A 27375-nucleotide genomic window follows, 5' to 3' on the forward strand; every position below is an offset into this window, starting at 1 on the left:
CCTGTTCCAGTGTTCTGTTACCCTCACTGAGAAGAAGTTTCTTCTCACATTTAAGTGGAACCTCCTGTGTTACAGTTTGTACCCGCTGCCCTTTATCCTGTCATTGGTTGTCACCAAGAAGAGCCTGGCTCCATCCTCATGACACTTACCCTTTACATATTTATGAACATTAATGAGGTCACCCCTCAGTCTCCTCCAAGCTAAAGAGCCCCAGCTCCCTCAGCCTTTCCCCATAAGGGAGATGCTCCACTCCCTTCATCATCGTTGTTGCCCTGTGGTGGACTCTCTTCAGCAGTTCCCTGTCCTTCTTGAACTGAGGGGCCCAGAACTGGACACAATATTCCAGGTGTGGTCTCACCAGGGCAGAGTAGAGAGGGGGAGAACCTCTCTCAACCTAGTAACCAAGAACAGTATGAATGATGCTTTGGCATCACAGAGAATTTCATATCTGGAAAGGCAAGCAACAGGATCAAATTAATAATGCATACCGTTGCCGGTGACTCAAAAGGAAACTGTAGTAATAGTATTGTAGTTGGTGATTCTGCCCCTGGGTAGATTTTGCTGCCTAGACATTTGACTCTGCAAAGGCAGCTCAGGTTATTGTTATGATTTAGTACTTGAGCTGTGACAGAGCGTGTGCCTTCAGAGTGCTCTGTTGGGGAGAAAATATTTAATTTGCTTTCCCCAAACAAATCCAAAGCCCACAAAAAAATCAAAGAGCTTTAACCTTCTTCCTTCCAAAATAGTGGTTCTGTAGTGTCTGTGACACATGGGTACAAAATTTTTGTAACAAGGACATTTATTTTTCCCTTTTGTACTTAGACTTATGGGGAAAAGGGAGGGGGTGGGGGGGTGCATGTTTTTAATCTGTTCTTTAAAAGAACAAAATTCAACGTTTGCTATGCTCTAAAGACTACAGCATGCCTAACAAATTTGTCTGTTTTAAAAAGAAATTCATAGCTATTTTGAAGGTAACTTAGGTGACTCATGCTGGTTATGCTTTGCACATTGGGCCAACCAGACTTGCCCAGCAGGTCTTCCACTGCAGCAGACCACAGTTCATAAGGATTCATTCTGGTCAAACTGGTGCTTATTGCCCCATAATCCTGTCTTCCTCTGATAGCTCTGATTGTTCTGGCTTGCCCCCCCGCCTTTCTTTTTTTTTTCACCAGCACAGATGCTCATATGATGTTTCAGTGGCTCTTTGTTGCTTCTTAGCTATAAAAGAAACTTGCCTAAAATAGGAAAAATAAGGAATATCTTAGATAAAGATAGTAGGGGAAATAACTGAGGCCTTTACATGTTGTTTTTTTTTAAATTATTGACTTGTTACGACTCTAATCTCTAAGTTTTATGTTTTAAATAGATGTCAGTAGCTATAACTGAGTGCGAAGTAGTAATTTGAATGTCTTGGTGTGTGAGTAACTAAAAGTAGCTCTATTTGAATGTAGCTGCTTCCATACTTCATGTTTGACATGCAGACAAAACAGTCTCCATAGAGTAGTTTACTTTGCCATAATATTTCATAATATAGCTGAAGATACAGATAAAGATATAAATGAAGATCTGAAGATCTCTGTCTTTGGATTAAGATCTCAAGACCTTATAGCAGTGAACATAATGGTTTATTCTGGTTAAAATGCATTGTTGTCTCGAGTTTGTGGTGTTGGTTACTGGTCCCACATTTTTGCCTGAGTCTGATGATCCCAAGTGAATCATATTCTGCTTTTTCCATATTAAGGTTTGAACTACCCTTCAAATTCATGTCTTTACTGCAGTTCTGCAGGAGAACCTTGCCAGTTTGTATTTGCTACATGTGACTGTAAATGCTGTTTCTTTTCATGCCGCAGGATGAAATTGTAGCTTTTGTTGTAGTTGAAGGTATCCACTAAGAAATAATTCTGTTAACACAGTGTTTTTCCTCCTTGTGTCAGGCTGTAGATCACAGAATCACAAAATCGTTTAGGTTGGACGGGACCTCTGAGGGTCATACAGTTGAACTCCCTGCTCAAAGCAAAGTCAGTTAGAGCAGGTTGCCCAGGTCCATGTCCAGTCAGGTTTTGAATAGGTTCAAGGATGAACACTCCACAGCCTCATTGTGCAACCTGTGCCGGTGTTTGATCACTCTTGTAGTCTTGTAATAAACTTGTTTTTTTTTCCTTTTTTCCCCTTGTGTTGAAGTGAGGTATCCTGTATTTCAATTTACGCCCATTGCCTCTCAGCCAGACTCTTTCCTGCAGTATCCAGTGGCAGTCTAAGTGGTCTTTGCTCCCCTCCTTGCAACCCCATCAGGTACTTATATATGGGTTAAGATTTCTACCCCAGCACCTTTTATTCTCCAGGCTGAGCAGTCTCAGCTCCCTCAGCCTCTCCTCATATAAAAGATGCTCTAGTCCCCTAATAATCTTTGTTGGACTCACTCCAGTTAAGTCTGCATCTTACATTATACTGGGTAGTCCAGAACTGGACCCAGCCCTCCATATGTGGCCTCCTCAGTGTGGAGGAGAGGGGAAGGACCATGTCCGTCCGCCTGCTGACAGTGCTTTTCCTAATGCAGCCCAGGATACTGTTTGCCAGGCCGTGAGGATGCATTTCTGGCTCGTGGTCAGCTTGATCCAGCAGGACCCCATGGCAGTTCCTGCAGAGCTTCTTCCCAGGTGTGGGACTGGGCACTTCCCAGTGTTGAACCCCCTGAGTTTCTTGTTGGCTCATTTCTCCAGCCTGTCTCACGTCCCTCTGAATGTCAGCAAAACCATATGGCATATCATCCACTCCTCCCTCTTGTGTGTTCTCTGCAGGCTTGCCCCAAATTTGCAGAGGGTGCACTCTGTCTTACTGGTCAGGCTGCTGATGAGGATGTTGAACAGCACTGGTCCCAGTATTGACTCTGGGGTACAGCCCTAGTAACTGACCTCCAGCTGGACTTTGTGCTGGTGGAGGTGATGATTCTCTCTCCTGCAACTTTCCTTCTGAAAGCTCAAGTCCCAGTGTTGACATACTGCATTTCAGACTACCTTATCCCTTTTTTGTGCTATAAATGATATTTTTCCTCTTTCCTCCCATTTTATTTTTCATACTTTTCAGAAATATATAGAGGGGAGGCAAGCCTCTAACTCACTCTGACTTGAACCCAGGAAGGAACTACTTCTGCAGCCTGAGAGATGAGAATTTTTGTGAAGATACCTGTCATTTTTAAAGGAGGGGAGCCATGGAGCTTATATTCAGTTGTTCCTGTTTGTCAGCTCTGCTCATGCTTGGTTAGTTGCTCAGCAGTATTGATGGGGCAGATGAATATGGGTAAAGTACTGTAGTATCCTGCTGAGTTCAAGCTATTAAAAGGACAGAGCTGCAGCCAACTGTTCTTTGCTTGCAAGGTTGATAAGGGTAACAATAATAGCAAACTCTGTATTTGTAGCATTTTGTAGTTACCCAGCTGCACTGGTATGTTTTTCAGTCAGAGGAAGGAAATACTCTTTCCTCTTCTCACTGCTCTTCTGTGGTACTTAAACTTTTATGAAGAGAGGATTGCTTGAGTTGTTGTAATGGTGGTGTATTTTGAAATTCCTGTTTTGAAAGTAACTTTTTCATTCTAGGAAAGCAAATGTTTTTTCAATAAAACTATCGTACAGATGTAACTTTCTTTAAGATGTATTTTGCATTGTAGCCATGCTTTCAATACTGTGGTTTCAATACACAGTACACTGAATAGGATTTTTGAAACTGTAGTATCACATGATGCAAATTTGATTTTGGATTGCCTTCTCATTAATAGTGAACATCAGTGTTAGGGGTGAAACTGCAAGAGTTTGACTCTTATATTTAAAAAAAACAAACAAACAAACAAAAAAGGAAAAGTTCTGTGGATTTAGTATATGAAGTCGTGTGCCTGAGTGGTGAGAATCCTTTCTCATTTGTAAAAGTCATCGTTGTAGAGAAAGAGACTAAAATGTAGGGCCCACAGCCTTGTCTGACAAAAAGAGTCTTTCTGAGCAAACGCTGGACCTTTTTGCATTGACTGTGGTGTTTCCATCATTGTCGCTGGCCTGAGGCTGAATGACAGAAAGTGCAAACTGGTAGAAAAGCTTTTGTACCTTGGTGGTTGTTCTTAAAATTTTCAAATTTGTAATATCTGTCTAGGAAGCAATAGAACAGGACATTTTTTCATACAGGTGAATGTATGGCCCTGTGATTGTCAAAGCAGGTTTCTCAACATATAAAATTTTGCAGTCTTATTAAGCTGTATAACAATTTAGCTGAGATCCTTCTATTCAGAGTCTCTTCAATGCTTGTTTTGTGGAAATATGTTTCTTTGCTTCTGTCACTTAATGATGTTACAGCTTTTCAGTCATCCCCAGGTTGTTGAGAAGCTTTCAACCTGCAAAAGGCAAAAGTTTAAGTTATACCTCTTCTTGGTTTATGGTCATCATAAAGACAGTCCTGTAAACTTTGTTTGATGATATTAGAAATACAGTTTTGAACATAGATTGACAGTGTGTGTTTCCACAGTGTAGCTAGGAATGACCAAAATGGTGCTGAATGTGAACTGAAGTGCTAGCAGTTAATCTGGAGTATATTTACTGTTGATGACGATGTGCTTCTAACTAGGTATTTTTTTGTACATAGTTTGAAACATCTTAGGATTGTTTTTAACTTTCAAGCCTGACTATTTGATATTCGATATTTGATATTTTGCTTCTCCTTCTCCAGGCTTCAAACAAACTGGTCTATTTTTTTTCTGGCCATTGTAACATCTGCAGTATGTAAGGCATTAGAGCTTTAGGATATTAGTTCATGAATGCATTGATGTTCCTGTGGGTAGTTAATGTATTTTATCTGTCACCGGGGAGGAATGTGCTATACAGCTTGCTCCTTCTGCAAGCAGTCTGACTCATGAGCTTGAGGTACTTCAGAAGAATTTCAGCACTCCATCCCGTTCTTCAGACTTGCAGTTCCTTTCTAATAATAGTAGCAGCAGAACAGACAGTGGAATTGCTTCTCAACTGCTACAGTTTATTACCAGTATAGTCATGAAAGCTGACATCAGCCGCGATCTTCACGTTTCAGCGTCCTCATTTCCCTGTGTGGCTGTGAATACCACATCTCTTCTACCACTCTCTGGAAGCAGTAACCACCATATACAGGTGGCGTTCCAGTTTGGATGATCAGAGCTATCAGCTGTGGGACTTTGGTACTTCTAGCATTCAAGCAGTGTTGTGGGAGCGGCATAAAATAGCTGCTGGAGACCTCCAACAAAATGTGGAGGATGTTTCCAGTGAAAGACGTGTTCTTGTGAGACTTAAGTTATATTAGAACTATTCCTTAAATATCTATAGTGATTATAGCTTGTGTATCCTGACAGAATTTGTTAACTTTCAAAGTTTTCTTATCATATAAACTGCTTGCCTAGCATAATTGCGAGAGGCGAAGCTCTTGAAATGGTATTGCTTGTACTGAAGTCGGTGGAAGAAGTTTGCTTTGCTGAAAGCGGGCTGAGGTTTTGCTTTCATTGATTCTCAATCACATACAGGTAAAAGGAGCCCTCTCTTCAGCCACAAGCATCATCTCTTCTGCCAGTGCATTACAGAACTCAAGCAAACTGTGCCCATGAGGTCTTGAACCTGCACTCCAGAAAAATGAGGTGGTTCTTCAGAAGTAGTCACCACTAGGCCCTATTTCCAAAAAGAATTGCTGTGCTTTAGGAAAAATGTGGTTCTTGGGTTGGTTAGGAAGGTGAAGGACCTAGAACATCTCTGTTGTAATTGTCTCTTGTTTTTAACGCCTCTTACTGTCGGTTAATCAAAGTGAGAGTGTGGACTGACTTCGGGCATAAATATTGTGACTGCTGAAGTCCTCCACAAAGCAGCTCTGTAAACTGCAGAGGGGAGAGGGTGTGAGCTAAGAAGTATGGAACTGAAAGCAAAAAGAAATGTGTGTTGTTTCCTGCAATGAAGTGTAGAGGGGTGCAAAAGGGTTTATCACAGAAAAATGAAGATGGTGACTTGGGTATATTAAACCCAGTCTTGGTTTATTAACATGTACTGTAGGAACTATCTCTTGGCAGGCTTCTCTTCCCCAGCTGCTGCTGCTTCTCTGAGTTCTCTAGGATAGGCATTTTTCTTGATGGAAATAAAAGGAAAAAATTCTTGGTGCAGATAAGTTTATTATCATCACAAAAATCTGAACCAAGTTAGCTGTAAAAGGTGATTTTTTTTTTTTTTGGTATCAAAATCTTGTTTGAAGCTGAGTTTTTACTGTTTTTATTGTAATAGCTTTGAAGCTGACAATGCTTTTGTTAGTAAAGGTACATTCTTTAAAAGAAAATAACAGGTTAAATGAATCTGTGTTTAATGACATGCATGTTCTTTCCCTCCTTTTCTGGATTGTGCTTTTTATTGTTCCCCCTATGTGTCTCGTGTGTACTTGAGACAAGATATGAAGGTTTCCTTGGGAGTATGAATTTTGAAAGGAAAGGTGGGATAGGCAGAGCTATTCTTCTCTTTCCAATGTGTCTGATTTTTTTACGGGTGTTTTGAAATACCTTCTAACCCTAAAATATGTGCTTTAAAAGTGTGAAAAATTAATTGTATGCTGTTTTGCTTAGTCCATTGTTTGTTTTGCTTTTTTTTCCCCCACTGGAGGCAACCAGTTCGCAGAGACAAATGCCTTTAACCTTTTTGTAAGGGGAAGAAACCAAACAAACAAACCAACCAAAACCTTCAGCATGTTTTCATCTATGTTTTTGTTGGTTTTTTTTAATGCAGTCTAGGCATGCTAAGTAATATTTAACCTCTGGCATCACTCCAGGGCTTTTTTAATGCCAGCTATCAAAGAATCCCATCTATAAAGTAGTTTAAGAACTGTACACAGCTGCTCTAGCTGAGACATGCTTTGATGAGCCATTTGTGAATAACTGTAAAGCAGAGTTTCAGCTTGCCAGACACAAATGCTTGAGTGTGAGGTGGAGTGTTTAACACATAGAAACCTGGTTGTCATGAGTTACTGTCGCTACTGAACACCTAATAAAAATGCTCCTTCTGTTAGAAAGCAGGGTGGCTTTTGATGAAGCAAAGGAGGCTGTCCATTAATACTGCTATTTGTTACTAAAGTTTTCCAAGCAATTGGCAAAAGGTGGTTCTGTTTAAAGTATTGCCAACCTGCAGCTTCTTGGAGCAGGTTTTCTTAAAGTCTTGCCTCATGGATGCAAGTGGTTACAGGTGATCAGAAGAAAAGTAAACTGAAGGCTGGGAAGTTCTCGAGTAAAAGTTCTTAACTTCTCTGATTTCTAGAGGAAGTTGTGAATATTGTGTGTAGATTCAAAGCTAAATAGCAAATAAAGTGGATATACAAATTGATTATACGTTCACATAAATCATAACTTTCAGGTGATTTATCTAACTGCTTTATGGGTTTGGGGTTTTAAATAATTGTGATCAGAACACTTAAAAGTTTTCCTTGACCTTCCCATAAAGTATCAGTCTTTTCATGTTTTTTGTATTTATGAGATTAATATGGTAGGTTTTAGATTTGGATGATGCTAGTGTTGGAATTGCATCTGATTTCTTCACCGCCCATTTCCTAATGGCTGTTGAAATTTCTGGCAGGAGGCTTTCATTTTTATTTATTTTTTTTTCTCTTTCCAGCTCAGTGGAGAAATAAGAAGTTAAAACTCAATGCATTTTTATATAATAATCCCAGGTATTTATTAGAATTTAAGTTGTTAAGATGCCAATGACGTTTATGCCAATTCTTATGGCACACAGTGTAGTGAAGCTTCCAAAGTTCCTTAACTATAAGGAAGAAGAGATGGTAAAAAAATTCAGAACATTTTAGGTTTTAAAATGCAGTATGTAAAATCAAGTAGTTAATATTAATTGCTAGGCAGTTACACAGAATACTAGACTGCCATTCTTGCCAGGTATATTCAAAAGTATAAAATAAATCTACTGAATTGTTAGTTAGCTGAGTAGTCATTTGCCCAGCCTAATGACATAATGCAGTTGAAGTGCTTGAATATTTATTCATGGCATTGCTTACATGCACAGTTACGTTAAGGGCATGATTACAAGATAGCCAAGTGTTCTAAGAACTCTCAGTAGCTACGTTTAGGTGTGTGATGGTTCAGTAAAAATGTGGAAAGAACTCTTATATTGCTTTTATTTTATTCTTTAAGCTTTGCAAGGATTAGATCGTAAAAAGCTCCCTTTGCAGCTCATTGTATGAAATATTTTCGTGACTTCTAGAGATTTGTGTACATCTTGGACTTCTTTTTACAAGAGAAGGATAAATATCTCTCTGTCTTAAGACACATGTAATTGCAAGTAGACTTGTCTTCATCCTTTCCTGGAGAAACTTTTTGCTTACATCACTAAGTCACAAATGAAGTATCTCTTAGAGCAAACCACCTCTGTCTCAGTCTTAAGGGTAAAAGATGTCATTACTAATCAGGGTTTCCACATTTTCTTGGTACAGAGTTTGCCATGATTTCCATTTACCATGTTAGACTGATTTCATGCTCTTTTCCTTCTTCTATATTATCTCACTATGCTAAGCTGCATTTGCAGAAATATAACTGTTGAAGTCTGTAGACGCAGAACCAGTATCCTTGTAAAATGCACCCTGGCAATAGAAGGGAGCTGTGTAGGAATGTTTCCTGGTTTTCAGGCCCCTGAGTGACAAATATTTGTCTTTGAACTGTTTTTTCTTTTGTTAGAGTGGAGCAAAGCAGTGTTCCTGGTTCTGCTGCCATGCAGCTGAGGTTTTGATTTGAATATTTCCAACTGCAATGGAGGAATGTCAGAGCACAAGTACTTCTTAAAGCAAAAGGTGCTCCTTTTGAAAATTTCAGTGCAGTGAGAAAACTGAAGACAAGTTGGGTTTAAAGGGACACTGTGAACTTAAAATTCTAGATATTTCAGAGGTTTTTTTTCTTCTTTAGAAAACTATGGTAATGGCGGTGGTTTTTCTGCATGCTTTTCTGGTTTGCTGATCTGTTTCTGATCCAGGAATGCTCTGTGAAGGACTTGCACAAACTGATTGTTTTCTCCTTGATAATCAGGTCAATCAATTGACCATAAAGCGTTATTAAGCACAAGAGACAGCCTGATTGCCTGAGGAGAAGTGACCGAGTGAAAAGAAACTAGAGGATGTCCACCTGAATCTCTGTGATTTAGTAACTTACTACCTGTCAGCTGAGCCACAGGCGTTGAGCTATTAGCCTGGCCAGCTGGTAGATAAAATGAATTGAGTAAATCAAAGAACAAAATCAAACTATTTTTACCTTGCATTTGGATTGGAATAAGAGAACCCGCCTATTTACTGCTTCTCAGCTGAAACTTGTTAGTGCATTGTAATCTGGTTGTGTGTTTTTACTCTCTATTGTGTTTAACAAGAGTAGGTAAAAATTTAAAAATCAGCATGTAGTTGATTCATTTCCCTTTAAAACAATTCTCATTTCATCTTAAGTTTCTTGCGGGTACTGCCACAGGGTAGATGGGTGAAATACTTGTTAAAGAAGGTGCCCAGTCACCTATGGCTGCCATGTTCAGGTGTTTTCAGACTTCCATAGAGTTCGAGGGGTCATCAGAGGGAATTTGCAGGAAGGATAAAGGGGATCTTCCAAGTTCATATTGAGAAAAATAAGCAAGGATCTGCGCTTGGGGGAAAAGGAAGGAGACTGGGCATTATGGAATGAATAGTCCTCCCCACCTTTGTATCTCCAGTCTGTTTCTACTTGTGACCCAATACATCGTTTTATTTTTTTAACTTTGTGTTCAGGTCTCAATCCAGCACTGATTTGGGAGCCATTAGAAAGTAATAGAAGTGGCAATTTTCAAAGGTGTGGTGCTAATTGGATTTCTGCAAGGACATGAAAGTTCTGCATGGATTATTGCTTCTTGTCTTCAGTGTGTAGCCTATTGCTTTTGCATCAGTTAAACCACTGCTTAAAAGACAGTAGTAATTAATTGTCTTGCGATGAGAGTTGTTCACTGACTGGAGACCTGTTAATAACAGTAATAAAGATTCAGTAGTGGAGGTGAAATATTTTCTTTGATGTCAGAAGGAAAATCATAGTAAGAAGCAAATAAGATATTAAACACAGAAAAATAATCGTATCCTATACGTGTGGGCAATGCATCTTACTTTTTCTTTCGAATTCGACAGAGCTCCTCTGCCTGCCCATCCTCTCCCTCACCCTGCACTGCAGTGAACGCCCCTTTTATCAACGAGGGCTGGACTCAACTTGCTTGTCTCTTTGCTCCATATCAGCATTAGGTGTATTCTGATCTTTGATTTACAGCAGACTTTTTCTAGTTTTCTGTCCTGTGTTCTTCTGTGGGTGGCAGTCTTCTCTTTCTCTATTTGGTTACTTTGCGATGATGGAACTAGCAATTTTAACTCCTTACCTCAGCAAGTTTTTGGTGGTCAGTATAAATGTTGAATGATTCAACATCTGTAGCTTCCTCATGACTTCATTCTTGCCACTAGAGTGTCTGGTTTCTGGTCTACAAAATAGCGACCAATAGTTTCTGTCATCTGAGCAGCATTTTCTGAACCCACTTTCTTGCCTATAGCTAACTTGTTCAGATTTGGATAGCTGAGTTTGTCTAATGTAGCATTTTAAACATCACAATCCAACTACAGATTTTTGGTTTTCTCTTACTGGAGTAGTTTAATACTAGCAAGTGTAGAACTACAACAAACTTGTGAAGCTTAAAAAAAAAAAAAACACACCAACAAAAAGCTTTTTTGACAACATGATTTTTTTTTTTTTTTAAATCTAATGAGGTGAGACAATTGAATTTGAAAGCTGGGTCAGAGGCTTATGTAATTTTGAGACCCTAAATATAGAATGGTGTAATGACACAAAAAGATCAATCTTGGTGCATATGTTCTGGTTGAATATTTTTTGTTTTGTTTTTATTCTGCACATGCAATTTAAAATGAAGCTGGATACCCTCTGCTTGGGAAAATGGTCTTGCTAATATTCCTTTCTCATGCTATGCGCCAGTTTAAACTGACATGTAGCGTGAAGGTTTCTTTATTATGATTGTCTGGGTGTGGAGTCTTTGGGGTTTTTGTTCTGATGACAGTAAAATTTCCATGTGGTCATTATAAAATTTACCTTTTTTTTTTTTTTTTTTTTTTTTTTTTTTAATAGTAGTGGAATGGGGTGATGACATTAAAGCACTGTCAGAAGATGAGGCCATGGTGCTGGTGAACCATCAAGCAACGGGTGACGTCTGCACTCTGATGATGTGCCTTCAGGACAAAGGCACGGTAGGCTACAGCCAGGGAGTGGGGCAGCCTCTGTGGGCCTGGGACGCGCTTGCATCTGTGTGCTGTGTACGGATGACTGACTCTCCCGTGTTAATCCACCAAAAAATCCCAAGGCCCTGAATAGGAAACATTTTGTTTAGATTTCGTTTAATGTGACAGCCAGTAGCTTGGAGCTAGTTTTAGACCATAAATGTTGCCTTCGAAGGTCAAATACAAGCTGTGAGCCAGTGTGCATCCAGTCTAGGTTGACATAGAGGGTAACAGATCTCCTTGCATGTAATCATCTGTTTGACATTTTCCTCTCACCTTACGCCCATGCATGATTCATGCCAACTTTACTCAAGCCAACACAGTTCTAACTTCTTGGTTATGACTTCATTCCAGCATGGAATTTTTCTCAAAGTTAGAAGCAAGTAGTCTATGGGCTTTTGGTAGGAGTTCTGACACTGAAAGTCCATTCCCTAAGAGGCCATGTCCAGCCTGATCTGCCTAGCTAAGGTCAAAATTGCTTGAGCTCTTATTTCACAGACTCTTAAGCATTTCTTTTGGTGAGAAGTGCAACTGTTGTCAATTGTTTCATGTGTTGCTGTTCAGAAAATTCACATCTAGGGAGTGTGGTGCTGGAAACTAGAGTATGGGATCTAAACAGGAAATTAAATTTATGAGCAAATCAGGAGGAAGGGGGTATGTATGGTTGGGCTACGAAGGATGGGAGATGTACCAGGGAAACTGAAAAAATGTACCAGCTGTGTCTGCCTTAGTGTTGTCTTCTTTCTTGCAACCTTAAGGTGAAGAAACAAGGAAAAGAACTGCTTTTTGGTGCGTCTTAGTGTAGGTTAATATAGATTATGTATACACTATATCTCTACCAGTGATTTAACATTTTTTTACAAATTTTCCTAGATCCTATGACAGCCAAGCTGATTTAAAAAAAAAAAAAAAAAGAGTAAAAGAACTCAAGCCAAACCCGAAAAAGAAAGTATGAAAATGCTAGTCAAGATTGGGCAGAGACTAATTTATTTCTACTGTAGCCTAGAGAAGACTGTGTTTTAAAAGTACTTTTAATTGTTTTAATTTCTTTTGGAACTGAGGAAGTTAGATATATGTGGTATTCTGTGCTGTATCCCAATGAGGAGGGTGACAGAATAAAGACTCTTCAATTCCCTTCATCAAATGATGCAAAGGACAATCTTGTGATGAAGATATGACTGTGAGGTTATAGTCCTGTGAATATGTATTACATATTATCTTGACTATTCATGTCCCAGGTGTTTTAAATATCATAGAGCTTCATTGAATCATGCATGTAAATGTATATGTAAATCTAAGCCATATTATCCTGGTTGGCTCCAAAGCTAAAAAGTTTCAGGCAAGACACAGTAAGTTTCAGTGAATGTAGATGTTAAAAATGAAGGAAAACAATCTTCACCATGGAAACTGTTAGGTTTGTGGGTTTTCAGAACAGCAAAAAATCCTTAAGATCATTATTTTTTGCCTTAAATGGTTGCAGTTACTGCTCTTGGAATAAGCATGTCCAGAGCCTAATATGGCTTCAATGTTTTTAGCTAAGAAATTAAGAGTACAGGCTTCAGCACATGCTTAAAATATAGGATGAGTAGTACAAGTGGCTAAAAATAATGAGAAAGATCAGGGTAGTGTATCCTTGATAGAACTTGCTGAATCAGGTGTTTCTAAATAGCATACTTCGTATTTCTCAACAGAAGAACAGAAGAGCATTGTCTTTGGGTGACTCTGAAACCACTGGAGGAAGAAAAAAAAGAAAAGACAAACCTATCTGTCCAAAAGAAATCATTATACAATAGACAACTATGTAAATTAGGCAATTTTCTTTAAATACAGTTTAAACTTAAGGTGGAGTCCTTCACAACTGTGATATTCATTTGTTAGTAACAAGATAGTAATTTCCAAGAATTGTTTCTATTTTTGGGGGTGGGGATGGGTAAGCTGCACTAATTCCTAAATACTTCTTACCATTCAGACAAAACTTTTCAGCTTTCAAAGAACTTAGTGAAGGTGGAAGGCACCCTTCCCTTTCACACAGAAGGGCACACAAAGAAGTGAAACCCCTCACCATAGGTGGCAGCGATAGTGCAGTGGCAGAACTAGGAAAGACCTTCCTCCTGTGGCAGTCCGAAATGTCTTTTACCAGCCAACAGGAACTGAAACGAGATGTAATCTGCAAGCACTTACCGTTTAATGCTGCTTTTTAATAGTCAGTAATTTAAGACATCAGAAGTGTTTGATTTAAAGTTCCGTGCTTTTCTGTGTAGTGAGGCACAATACTGAAGTGTTCTTGCAACTGGACAGTGTTCCCTAAGGCCATGTTGGGGTCTGTGGTGGTGTGTATACACACACACACACACACACATACACATATATTTTTTTTTTTTTAATTTTTTTTTTAGTGTTTTATAAACTCTTACATACAAATGAGAGTGTAGGCTATCTATTTTAAGCAAATTTAGTGTGACTGAGCAGTAGGCTAAGATACATATGTTAAGATGTTTCTTGTCTTTCAGATATGCTTACATGAATAAAGAGAAAGTGATCTCTTATGATGGAATAGTACTTAGCTAAAAGTTTTACATTTAATGGAAGGACTGGACTGGTATTTTTTGACGAATACATGTTACTGTAAGACAACCCACACAGAACAAGGTTTCAGCTGAATCTGAAGTGACCTAATTACACTTTTTATATAGTTCAAAAAATTGTTCAACTTTTTGAAAATAGGTGTTAAAACAAACTTAGTAAATTAGTTGAGGTCTCGAACATTAAAGGTTCTGTGTTTAACAAAGAGAAATAGTTTAAAATGTTGCTATTGCTGCTTTCTGACTGGATTAGGACTGATAAATGTGGCTATTTTTTCTGATCTAGGGCAGAAAGCAGTGCCAGGAAGGGTGCAGTGGAGACAAAAAAGTAGATCTTGCAGGTGTTTGAGTGCCAGTTTCAAGACGTGTGTTCCCAGGTTTCATTGTTAAGTTCGAGGTGTTTGAAAGATGAAAGTCAGCTATTCAGGCTGCTTTGTTATGAAATCTGTGTGGAGTGAAATGAAAGTGGGCCTGTGAATAAGATGCACCTAGATTTATTTTTTTTTTTAATAAAACTTGTAATAGCTTTTTCTACGTTCTTGAACTTAGTGAAGCAGGAAGGATGAAGCAAAAAGGACCTGAAACAGCATCCAAAAATTCCATCCATAAACAACTATGAATCTGTGCTCGAACCACTTCTGAATGTCTTTGGTTAAACCTACTTGAAACCCGTGTGATGAGAGACTCGTCTGATAAGCATTGTTTTGTTCCTGAGGATACTAAATGGATGAGCCACCACCAGCATGTTGTAATGTCCTCCATTCTGCCCTTGGTAGCAGAACAGAATGAATATACATTAATCCAGTTTGCCTTTTGATTGCAAACAAGATAATTGTGTTCTACTCTGAACTCCCCCTTTTTCATTTAATGTGTTAGAGTGTCTATATATATTCATGAATTAATATACATAACAATATTTGTATTTCCTTTGGGTACTTCTTACCACTGCCAGGCTCATAGGCAGATTTGTAATCACTGAGCTCTGGAATCTGCATCTTTTGTAGCCCCATTGCAGCAAACTGCCTGTATGTTTTGTCTTGGTTATAACTTGTATGTCACACTGATTGCATCCCTCCTTCTTAATTGCATCACTCCTTCTCACTCCTGAGGAATTCCAGGGATCCTAGTTAGAAGCTCTGTGTCACCTAAAAGATAGTGAGGTGGACTTCACGCTCTGAACAGCAATGATCAGCTTTCAGGATAAAGCTACCATCTGGTACATGGCAAAAAAGTGGTGTGGGAGGAGAGAAGCCCCCGCATTGCTGGGCAAGAGTTCCTCTTCCAGAATTGCCATAGAACATCTAGGGACCACTGTCGACTCGTCAGAAGACACAAAACTTTTCTTTTTGGGGAAACAGATTATTAAGCTTTCTCATCTTCTCCAGTTGGTTTAGCTTCTACTTGATATAATTGAACAAAATTTGGCAAAATGCCAAAGTAGTAGACGAATGCTGACAGCCATATGGGTACTGCTGCAGGCTGAACCATCATCTATGCAATTTTGGTGGTGTTTTTGTCTAAGGATATGGTTCCCTACACCATTTTGTTGTCTTTCAGCTGATGTTCAGGCATGAACTTAGGATATAGTAGTGCCTTGAGGAGCTTTCTACTTTACTGAAATGAAAAGAATGTGAGTCTCTGCTAAGAAGAGATTTTACTTCAAGACCTTCTCTTTTATTTCACACAGGACCGGGAACAGTTGTATGAGAAACCATTTCACCAATATTAGTCTCTAGTGGGGAGTTATATCTAGGATCTAATTTTTCTTTTATCGCTCACAAGTACATAGTGTGTCTTTGTTCCCTTGGGCGTGTAGCATCTTGTAAGAAATACGACTGGCAGACAGGCAAGGATACTAGAATGTCATAGAGAAGAAATGGATGCTTGTTTCTGAAGAAAAACTGTTAATATCTTTAGGAGCTGCCCTTTTCTCTAACACATGGTTTCCTTTTCTGCTTCCAGTGATGCTAGAGGGTCCAGAAATGGGTATTCTTGTATTGTCCAAGATTTCAACCAGAAACTTTGCTAATACTAAGAAACCACGAAAGTTGAGGTCTTCCTGATGTACTTTTAGGCAAGGATAGCAAGCTTCTAAATGCGACGTTCAAATTTTTCTAGGAAATCAGCTATGTGTCTAAGGCAATAAGGTGTCTTAAACGTTCTTTGGCAGGTGTGTTCTTGCAAGTGTGTTAAAACTTCGCTTTGCTGAGTATCCAGGCACAGTTGTTTAGGGATAAGTAAAAGAAACAGAGTATGTGACAGTTACCTTTCTCCTAGTATTCATTTACAGCTTCTGTGGTCAAAAGGGAGAATAGGTAATCAGAGCACTCCAAGAGATAATTTGATTTCTTTGGAAGAAAGACTTACTGATACATGCAATTCTAGATACAAATTGCAAATTATCAAGCTGCTTTTACAAAACAGAATTCCTGCATGAAATATGAACCAATTTTTTTCTACAAATTCCACACAGGCATGTGAAGGTGTGAAAATGGTAAAAGCCATTATCTTTCACAGTATGAAACTATTTTGTTAGAAGTATTGTGGAAGGCATGGATGTGGATTCTAAGTATTGCAGTTGCTTGGCAAGCCTCTGATGTTTGGAGAGTAGTGTGGAGTATGCTTTAGCAGTAGATGTAATCACCTAATACATGAACAATACACTATTTTCTAGAGGAAGTCTTCATTTCATAGACTGCTTTCTTTTTGTCCTTGCCTCAAATTATGTATCTTGGATAACTGAAAGATACCAAGCAGAAGGTGCCTGTTTAAGATTCAAAAAATTATCTTCTTACTAGCAGAGAAATGTCACAGTTCTCCATATGCTTTTCTGGTAGTGACAGATGGAAGAGTACTGTGTTACATGGCACTTCAGTTTCACTGGACTTGCATCAGTCTTGGTGTGGCCTTATAACACAGGGAAGAATAAAGGTATGATTGAGAGCATCTAGGAGACACTGGGTTTTCCAGTTTTGGAAAGCCAGTTCCTACCCCTCTCAAAATGTACATGTAGGAGCTATATAGGGGAGAGACCCTGTGAGAGAAGTAGCTTTTCCCTTCTGTACTCTTCTGGAGTAATTCTCCTATTTTAAATCTCAAAAGAGTGAATGAACATAGTATCTGCTTTCATTGTCTTACAAGAAGTGATGGTCAAAGTGAATCTAATCGCTAAGCTTCTGTTTTTGCCTTCTCTCTGTGCTTCTTGGTCAGGACAAAGGAACATGGCTTAATGAAATTCTCAGGGATGCATGTGGCTGCTCTGCTATGAAATAAATCAGTAATGGCATAGGGTCTGTACATAGGTCTCAGTGAATGCTACTGTTCAAGGATAGAGTGAGCATGTGCACATCAGAAGCAGGAGAACAACATGATCTCACCGAATGGTTGGGGTTGGAAGGGACCTTTGGAGATCATCTAGTCCAACCCACCTGCTAAGGCAGGTTCACCCAGAGCAGATCGCACAGGAATGTGTCCAGGCGGGTTTTGAATGTCTCCAGAGAAGGAGACTCCACAACCTCTCTGGGCAGCCTGTTCCAGTGCTCTGGCACCCTCAAAGTAAAGAAGTTTCTCCTCATATTCAGATGGAACCTCCTGTGCTTCAGTCTGTGCCCATTGCCCCTCATCCTATGGTTGGGCATCACTGAAAGGAGTCTGGTCCATCCTCTTGACATCTACCCCATCTCATCCCCAAAATTGCGAAGTAGAAAAATAAAATTGAGGAAGCACATTTTTGTGACAGACATAAAACAACTGGAGATTTCAAATACAGACCTCTGTTGTTTTGTGTACTTTATTAAACAGTGAAAATTATTTTAGTTTGCAACTGGCTTAAAGTTGTGGTGGCATGTCAATAAGAAGCAGCATTACATTACTTGTATGAAAAGACAGAGTAGAAGGTACTCTAGCATATGGCTAATAGTGTAGAACTGTGTATTATATTACAAAAAGGCAATCTGTTTAATCCTGCTCTTGAGGGAGAAGTGTAGCACCTGTGCTGCTTTATACTTTGGGCATAAAGGGCTTTATTCTATGTATTTGCTTGTTTTATTGCTGTTGAGAGGGTGACAAATTTGTGACCAGTATTTACATAATTCTCTGCAATTGATATTTACTAAACTTTTTTTTAACTTTGCAGGTTGTCCGTCAGATGATGTGGCTGATGGATCATATTTTTAAGTATACAAACTTTGGCATTGTGTCTCTAATCCATGGAGACTTCTTTATAAGACAGGTAAATGGAAACATGTAATGCTACTCTGGTTTATCCTTATATTTGGAACATTGTGGTGTTATGGGACTCGCTCACTACCTCGTGGATGGTTTGCAGGATGAAATAACTGTGCTGTAATGTGTGTATTTGGGCAGAGCTTTGTTCTGAAACTACTTTGTTTCCAAGCTTGTTTTACTGTTTGCCTAGACACAGATGTTTATGGGACCTGGTTATGATGGGAGCCTTTTATGAGAGAGGTGTGTAAGCAAAGTTCCTGGGCAGTCCCCTTTGTCTCTCTGCTTCTGACTGCCTGTTGTTGGCACCTCTCTCCTTTCCTTAGTGACCTTGAAGCTGAGCAGTGAGCCCCGTTAGGTCACTGTTCTGACTGAGTTTCTCATCAGGAGAAGCAGGACCATCCCTCTTGATGGTGACATGGTACAAGACCTGCATGGTGATAGACCTGTGTGAAGAGTAATTAATTGATTCTTGAAAGTTAGTTATTATTTGGGTATCAGGAAAGAATGTGTGTTGAGGCCAGCATCTCAAATGTGAAGGAGTGAAAACCTCAGATTATTTCTTACAATTTGGGGTTTTTGGTTTTGTTTGGTAGCTGTTGATCAAAACTGCACTCTGAAAGTAAAAATTTAGCAGTACAATGGTAAGCATGAACCTGCTGTCAGTTACATGAACTGTGACATCCAGCATACACGTTTCTTTCCTCTCTTTAGTTTTTTGACTGGACTTAACATGTATGGGCAGCCAGAGAGAATTACGAATTTTCACTTTACAGAGAAAGAGAAGCTAATAAAGATAAATTAATACTTAATCACAGCTATACACAGCTAAAGTGAGATTTCTTACTAAGACCAGAGGCATGGCTAGGAAGCCTCAGGCAAAATTAGGTAATAAAATAAAAGTCTCTAGAGATACACAATTGTATACTAAGAGAGTATGGAAAGGAACAGTTTGACACTTTGTAAAATATAAAACTATTTCAGTAGTTAAAATTCACAAGATACACATTTTGAGGTACAGGTGACTGTCAGCTTGTCAATTGTAATTTCTGAATGTGGTGTTGCAGTTCCAGTTACAAAACCAAACCATTACTGAGCTGCAAAAAGGAAAGCTTTTCCTCATTTTTGTCATAATGAGTATAAATATAAACCAATTGAAAATATAACGTTTCTTGGATGTTAGTTAGCCTTTGGCTGTAGCAAAAACACTTAAGGTGAGTGAGTAATGATCCTTTGCCTAACTGTAGAAAGGCCCTAGTAATATTTGGATGAGCAAATACTTCATTTTTTTTTCCTGTAAAATAATGTAATTTGATCATGGTACAATACATCCTATTTGTTAAAAATGTACATTAACCTCATGTTCATGTGCAGCACCAATAGCAGTTTTAGGAATGCTTCTTTGGTCTAGTAGAAGTTGACTAGTGTTTTCTGGTCTCCTGTTGAAGAGTTTACTGGCAACCAAGACTGTCAGTAACTTTCCATATTGGCAATGCAAAGTGCACAGCATCCTAAAGAGCTTGCCAGCAGCCTGCTGCTACCTGTTTAGTTTCCTTCAAAGGGAAGGAGACTGAGCCTGTCCCCTGTGATGGTGATCAACTGGCCATGGTATTCAAGAACTGGTTGTATTGAGGAGCTGCTTCTGTATGATTTACATTCTCTTCGATCTAGAGAAATGTTAATTGTGTTTTATCTTCCAGGACTCTTCAGTATTCCACTAGCCACAGTAATTTTTAAACACTCCCCTCTTTCCCATTAGTCCAGTAGAGTTTTCTGTATTGCAACAGCATCTTAAACCTCATGGTATTTACTAAACTGCAGTTTATCCACCAGTCATACTTCTTAGGTTTGTTTAGGCATTGGAGAGTTCTAATATCTAACATGCAAAAAGTTTATTGTTTACTGCTCTTTCCTTAACTACTGTGCTATCCTGGAGTCCTGTGTTCTGTTGAGAAAGGACTGGTTTAACTGAGGAACTTTTATATTGCTCTTTAATTTCATTAATATGAGCAGGCAGAGCTTTTTTTCTTCCCTTTCATGAGGTAAGTTGGAAGTAATTGCAATAACGAGATTTCAAAATCTAGGAGAAACACTTTCACAAAATTCATCTTCAATAAAATATTGTTTCTCTTTGTCTTCCACTCAACCCAACCCGTCCCCTCTTTCTCTCCCTGCCAAAAAAGAACAACCAACCACCAAACAGTGGAAGGTTCGTGGCAGTTTTGTTGATGTTTCTGAGACTTAAAATAATTTCTGCAGAAGAGAGCTTAAATTTTGGACTCCCGTGTCTTTCGAGTTGATTTGGAGCACTCAAAAATGCTAATTGATGTATATCTCTTTCCTGTGAAAGTTTGATTAGCTTGCTGTTGCTGTGCACAGGGATGGGAAGAGAAGAGATTGTTGTTGGAGATACCAAAGATATCTCTGCAGTAATTAAGGACAAATTTTACTGTCTTGCATGAAGAAGTTGTGCTAATATGTCAAAGAGGAGAAATGAATAAGTCATTTGAGCAGCACAGGTTTGGGTGAAATCTGCGGTTCTGCTGCGGTAGCCCAGCCCAGGCGTGGTCTTGTGGTCCATCTGGGTCTGCTGGTACCTCTGCAGTTCTGATGCGGGATGGGGCTGGGGGGAGAGGTGCGTAGAAGATGGTGTAAGCAAAGATACTTCTTGTCTTGCAGAAATTACTGGTGATACACAGACCTCAGAAATCATAGCTTGACCCCTAGACTGTATTTGCAGAATTCAGTTTAGGAAATTTAACCTGGGACCCAGTAACAACTAGGGAATTCTGCAAATACATCCTCCTGTTACGTGAAGTTCCCACTTACAGTCTGGACATCCCTGTTGCAGAGAAGTCATCAAATCGGGAACTTCATTAGTGTCAAAGGTTCTTTTTCAGCGTTTCTGTAAAGTGGCATTACCAGTAGTTACTCTGAGAACATTGTTTTTTTGTTGTCATAGGGGCTTATTTGTATCTCTGAAAATAGAGAGATCTTAGAAATGTAATAATTGTCTCTTTAATGCTATCTCTTTTAAGCATTTATTTTATTTACGTAATGTTTTATCCTTATAGGGAAGAGCACACCGTGACCAGCAGCTTGTGTTACTCAAGGAGCATCTAGAAAAATATTACAGGAGCCGCAATCGGAAATGGATTGTTTTATTTCCAGAAGGTGGCTTTCTTAGGAAAAGGAGAGAAACAAGCCAGGCATTTGCCAAGAAAAACAATTTGCCATTTCTTAAACATGTCACCCTGCCAAGACTTGGGGCGACACAAGTAATTCTGAAAACGCTTGTAGCACCACAAGAAAATGGAACTCCAGCAGGCAGAGACGCTGTGCTAAAAGGTAAAGACCACTTCACTTTTGTGGATAAAAAGCAAGTTGGATGTCCAAGATTTGAGTTAAGCGAAACATCTTGTGTTGAATTGGTCTCTTTAAATGTCAAATACATCCATAATCATCATATTTATATAAGTATTTTGATATTTGCCTTTAGTTCCACTAAGTTTATTTTTTTATGTTGAGATACACAAAAAAGAAGACCTTAGTTTTGATTTGATTTAGCCTGCAGTGTGGCTGCATGAATGTTTGTTGTGGTATACCTAATAGTTAGAGTAGGCACTGGAATGGGCACCCAGAGTGGGCAGGAAGTCAGGCTGCTCCTTTCAGTATGATCGATGGTTTACACTTGTTTATGGTCATATGAAACCATAGTAAAAGTATTTCTGGAATATGGAAACTATGTTCAAGTTTAAAAGTTTCTTTGCATCCAATACTGTATACTTTGTTCCTCCACTTGAACTATTTTCTGTTAAGTTCATGTTCTGTTCCTTACAGGTTTTTATGATGACTGTCCACTTTATGCTGGAGTTAACTGTCACTGACTAGATTCGAAGGATTTGTGTGGCTGTCTGACGTTAGAAGAGTTCTGAGGGAATAACAATATTCCTCCAGCATTATTGTTCTGGGACACCTGGAATGTAGGGGACTGTGTAGCTGGGATATAAATAATGCCTGTAGTTACAGGAAATGGTGTTTTTAGTCTCTCAGTTTTTTAAATTAATTTTTTGGCATGTTCGGAGAGCGAGGTTAGATCTCATTTAACCTAGTTGTGGATTTCTGTTACTTATTACAGAAAAAATAGATTGGGGGCTTATGGTGTTTTTTCACTAATGGGTGGTGCTGGTATTTCCATAGCCAAATTATCCTTTAGCAGTTTGAACCAAAGATCCATCCTAATGAACCTACATATGCAGATGACTTTGGGTTTTTTCTGTGCTGAGGTTCACATTTCAGGGTTAGCACGAAGCCTCATACAGAAATTGCTTCCAGATTTTTAGTCTTGAAGTTAATCTTGTCAACATGGGAAATGAATGGAGATTATATTCTTGCAGGAGTGAAGGGAGGATTTTAAATGAACTGAAAATGAAGCAGTGGAATACATCAGAATATTTTCTTTCAGGCTACATTCAGAAAAGAAAGGCAGAAGAAAGCCCTTGTTGTCTTAGAAGATTTTAGATCTAAAATAGAAACAGAATACCCTAGTCCTTGTTTAAAGTTCTTTTTTTTAAGGAGAAAAGTTTGGCCTGTTCCTGTTGTATTTATTCCTGTCTCAAAGGCAAATAAGTATGAGAAGTTCCCAAACATGAATTACAGACTGCTTAAATCTGGAAGGGGAACCAAAGCACTCATCAAATACCAATTTTATATTTTCATACTCTTGGATTGCTATCAACTTAGCTGAAGATCAAACCTGACTTATTTTGTTTCTTTATTTTTTTTTTCTATGAGCAGCATTATTGAGACTCTGTAGAAACGAGCATTTGATAGTAGTTGACCTAATGGGGTACTAAAGTAAAGGAATTGTCTCAGAAATACAGTGGAACCACATCTGTCCATCCTATTTAAAAGACTGAAGGAAAGACAAGTGGGCAAAAATAGGAAAGAATTGTGTGGTTTTAGCTACCATTCTTTCAGAGTGATGGACATGAAAACATAGAGGGATGAAAAACAAAAGTGAAAGTAAATTTTATATGCTAGGAAAGAGTAATATTCGATACATATGAAGCTGAGGTGTTTTAAGTCCTCTCTTAAGCTCACAAAGATGTTTCTAGCATGGTAAAACTTCCCTTTCAGAGATGTATGGAAGGTTAATTGTTGATTTATATCTTGTATAAAAGACTCTTCCTCTGATCTTCTGCCTTTCAAATGTGTTTACTGTACTCTTGCCGCTTCAGAAAATTTTTGAAGAATGTTTGTTAAGTTTGTGAGCAATCTGAACAACTATATACAATCTATATATAGCAATCTATACAATTATATTACATGCCTAACAAGTTAGTGATCATATTTACATTTTATCTCTTTTATCTTTCCCTTTTTCAACCACACAAAGCAACCTGTCTCAGTGGAATCAAACTTAGCTGTATCCTCTTTGGGTTACCATTGTTGAGGTGCTGGAACTAGATGTCGTATATACAGTAAAGGTTTTGCTTGTGTCTTGAACAGAGATTGCGTGTAAACTTTTTGTACATTATTACCGTACATCCTTTGCTTGGGAAGAGGCTTGTGTGTCAGCAGCATTGCACTTGAACTTCACGGTTCACTGATGACATTTTTCTTCCGTGCCACTTCTTGTGCTGTGTACTGTCTTATTTAACAGTGTTCCTGGTCTCCTGGGTTACCAAGTTAGTCAGCTTACTATAACAAGCTTTCTTCTCCATTATTTATCATTCTCTCAGTCTTTTTGTTACTGCCAAGCTTTGCTGGTAATGATGGGAGTTCATCTCCCTTGCACACTCAGTTTCAGTTAAATTGGATTATAGATTAGGAGTAATTCCTCCTCATCAAAAATTATGTCCCGTTGGAGTTTCCTGGGCAGTTATGTTGTGATGAGTCATGATACACAGTCACAGTGTCCTTGAGCGTTGTCATTTTTTTAGTTCTTAATCCATTTAAAGTGATTCTTGTAGCTTTTATACCATTCTGCTTTCTCAACTGAAAGGATGTATAATACTGGAAGAAAAGGTGACAAACCAAGTTGCGAACGGTTGTTTCATCCTGTCACCTCCCTGCACCCCAGCCCACTGGCTTGCTTTTGTACATCAAATGTCACTGAAGTGGTGGCCTTCAAATAGTAGTTCAAGAGTTGTGCAACAGCAAAATGCTGTGTTGTCTGTGCTGCTTCTCTGAGGTCTCTGATTCCTGTCATCCTTTCAGTAGTGGTGGGTTTGTCTAGTGAAGTGTGTGGTTCAGTAGCCTCCCCAAAATTTCATTAGCCTTAATTATAACATTAGTATTCTTAATATCCAGTCCCATTTTCAGTTTATTTTTGTATTAGTTATGAATTTCCCACCGTTTATTACCTGATTGTTCCTCTGTGAAGTGACAGGAAGAAAAAATGTTCCTGAGCTAGGTGACCAATACTATTTGATTATTTTTGTACTTAAACTGATCAGTTCTTTATAGGTTGCTTGTCCAAGGCAAGCAGCCTTGGTTTTCTTCAGTTTCCAACTGTTTTTCTTTCATATTTGAAGTCCCAAGTACTAGCCTTCATCAGGGTGAAATTTAACTTACTGCTGGTAAATACTAAATTAAATTACTAAATCAGTTGTTGCTGCCTTTTGAAACGCTTGTTTAATTTTACCAACATTGCACAATCTTATTCCTAAATAAATATGAGGATGGAAAAAATATAGGTAAAGTATTCCTATCACTTGATGGCTTGAGTGCTTTTGAAGCTGGAAAGTACAGCCAACGTAGTTAAGTGGTGTCTGTCCCTGAAAAAGATGGTTTAAGTTAATTCTGGTGTCTAATGAGCGCATCCGTCTGCGCAGATGTGCTGTACCCCCCCAATGGAGCGCTGCTGCCAGCACCTCTGTTCCAGGAGGAGGTTTTAGTATAGAATAGAAATACGGGCAGCATAAAAATTCTTGATGCACAGCCATCATCACCTTAACCCTGTAGGGACCGATGGGGAGCAGAGGGGATGGTTACTTTATGGTTTTGGTTTGTTTGTTTGTTTAATTTTTTGATGGAACACTTAGTCTCTGACATAGTTGCAATTACAGTGTTTCTTCACTTAATAAGAACCGATGATCTTGTGAGTTTTAGAACTAGCAAAATGTTCTAAGTGCTAAGTGCTGGCAGTTCAAAGGCGTTTGGGGCAATTGTTCATGGAAGATATGCATTCAAGAGCTTATTTTTGATCAGCCTTCTTCTACTGTGTTTTTTTTTTAATTCTGCTGTTTTCTACCATGCAGCAATTCTCTGTCTGATGAGAGGTTGCTATGAGCTTGGTTAGAACCACATTGAAATCTTATCTTACTATTTTCAAATACAGCACAGTACATTTAATTCTGTTGCTTTTTCTCAGAGAAATTCAATTTTCCCTTCTGCAGAGCTGGACACTGGATTTCATAATAGATTTTTTTTTTTTAATCAAACTTTTTGATTCGCTGTTGTATGAGGAATGTGACTTGAATAACATGCAGTAAGGCCTTTTTTTATCCTTGAAAAGGAGCTTCTTGTTGGTGGCTTTATTCCAGGCGATTTGTTACGGAGAGATTTTGGGATAATGAGTTAGACATTCAGTCTGCGAGCTAATCTTTGGGAAAAGAGTTAATTTTAAGGTCAGTGGTCCAGCTGATCACACAAGGACAAATAGAGAACGAGAATGCGTTGCTGTGCAGGGGGAGGCAACAGCCTGTTTTGGCTGTGCTTAGAGTAATGTAAGTGTTCAGGAAACCACACCTGAATACTGGAGAATGCTGCTAAATACTTTCCTTTTCAAACGGAAGGTGCTGTCCTGAGGTTCACGCCTGGCTGTGCATTGTTTTCCACTCCAGATGCGATCCAGCAGCATTGCAGCACCCAAAGCTGGGTTGGGGGTGCTGATTTCCTGCTCAAACCTGGCTTGGGAAATTACCCTTTTTCTCAGTGGTGGACGCTGACCGCTGGTGCATTTGAAGAGTCCTGCATGTGGTCAAATCCAGATTTTAGCATTAGTTGAGAGTACCCTGGGGGAGAACATAGAGGGGACGAAGAGAAGCTCTGAACTGCAGTAAATTTGTGATTGTAGACAGTCAAGTATCTGCAGTGAGAGGACCGTAGAGGACAATGGAGCACTGAATGTCTTGAAGATGCTGATAGTAAGTTGCTTCATAACTAAACTTAAAGCAACTTAACTGAATCCACAGCTAGAATAAAAATAAGGAAGAAAATAATTATGAAAATTTGCTTCTGCTGGTGATTAAAAAAAAAAAAAAGTTAGGAGGCCATTTAAAATTTTTTTTTAGGCCTGAAAGCAGCATCCTTGGACCTGCTGAGGCCTTACCCCTTTGTGTTGTGTGCAGTTGTCTGTTTCTTTTCCTCAGGATCTGTTAGAACTTCGTGGCTTTAAAATAAAGATGCTCATGGGCAGGGCCCAGCACTGTATAACCCTCCAAAAAAGGACAGCAAGATTAATTTCAAAATTTAATTTTGTAAAATCCTTGTTGACTTAGGCTTTTTTGGCAGTGTGAGATCTTGGGTTATTATGTAAGGTTTATTTTAAACCAGAGCCTGCAGAAATATGTCTGTGACTGTGATTTGAGAGTAGGTCTTGGTAACTGCACATTGAGCTGTGCTAAGGCCCTCTTGCTCTAAAGGAGGGTCTGTGGAGGCTGGAGTTATCTTCAGAATTTATTTTATGTTATTGTTTTTTTAACTGGAGTTCCTAGTGGGCTGTCAGAGGCAGGTTCTTCTCCCCATTCGTGCCCTGGAAGACGTTTGAGGTGAGGTTGGAGCTGGTCTGAGGAATCTGTGCAGCAGCTTTGCTCCACAGAAGCAGAATGTAGGAAATCTGCACGGAAGAGGACTGCAGGAGTCTTCTCGTAATGAAGTTTGAAGCATTATCCACTGAAAATACAGCTTGAAATACAAGCTAAATGTTTAATAAATGATTTTAAAACATTTTACTGTAAATAATAAGATAATGTGCCTGTATTTATCTGGCACTTTTTAAGTGTAATTAATGATCTTTGTTGCTTTCTGTCTCAGATGATTTACTTGTCTTTGCCCATTCTTACTTTACTTCTGGGAAAATAATAAATTGAATGGCCTTGTTCCAAAATCCATTTCTAAATTAATACTTCCGTGATTTACTATTCATTTTATATTGGCTTTTTTCTAATACATTGCTACTTTTAAAATTAACAACTCTAGTTAGTGCTTTTCTTGAGAGACTTGACAGGCTGGCAAACCTGGAGCCTCTGATGGG

The 27375-nt window shown here is 38.9% G+C and overlaps 1 protein-coding gene across 1 annotated transcript in view; it reads left to right on the forward strand.

Annotated features, from left to right (window-relative positions):
• Positions 1–27375, forward strand: part of LPGAT1 (lysophosphatidylglycerol acyltransferase 1) — a 68467-nt gene that overhangs the window by 18194 nt on the left and 22898 nt on the right. The window contains exons 4-6 of the mRNA XM_082047709.1: positions 11159–11277; positions 18025–18120; positions 21188–21461. Of these exons, the coding sequence (XP_081903835.1) occupies positions 11159–11277; positions 18025–18120; positions 21188–21461 (489 nt within the window). The remainder of the gene's footprint in view (positions 1–11158; positions 11278–18024; positions 18121–21187; positions 21462–27375) is intronic.

The sequence above is a fragment of the Streptopelia decaocto genome, assembly GCF_964273445.1.
Source record: "Streptopelia decaocto genome assembly, chromosome: 3".
Taxonomy (NCBI): Eukaryota; Metazoa; Chordata; class Aves; order Columbiformes; family Columbidae; genus Streptopelia; species Streptopelia decaocto.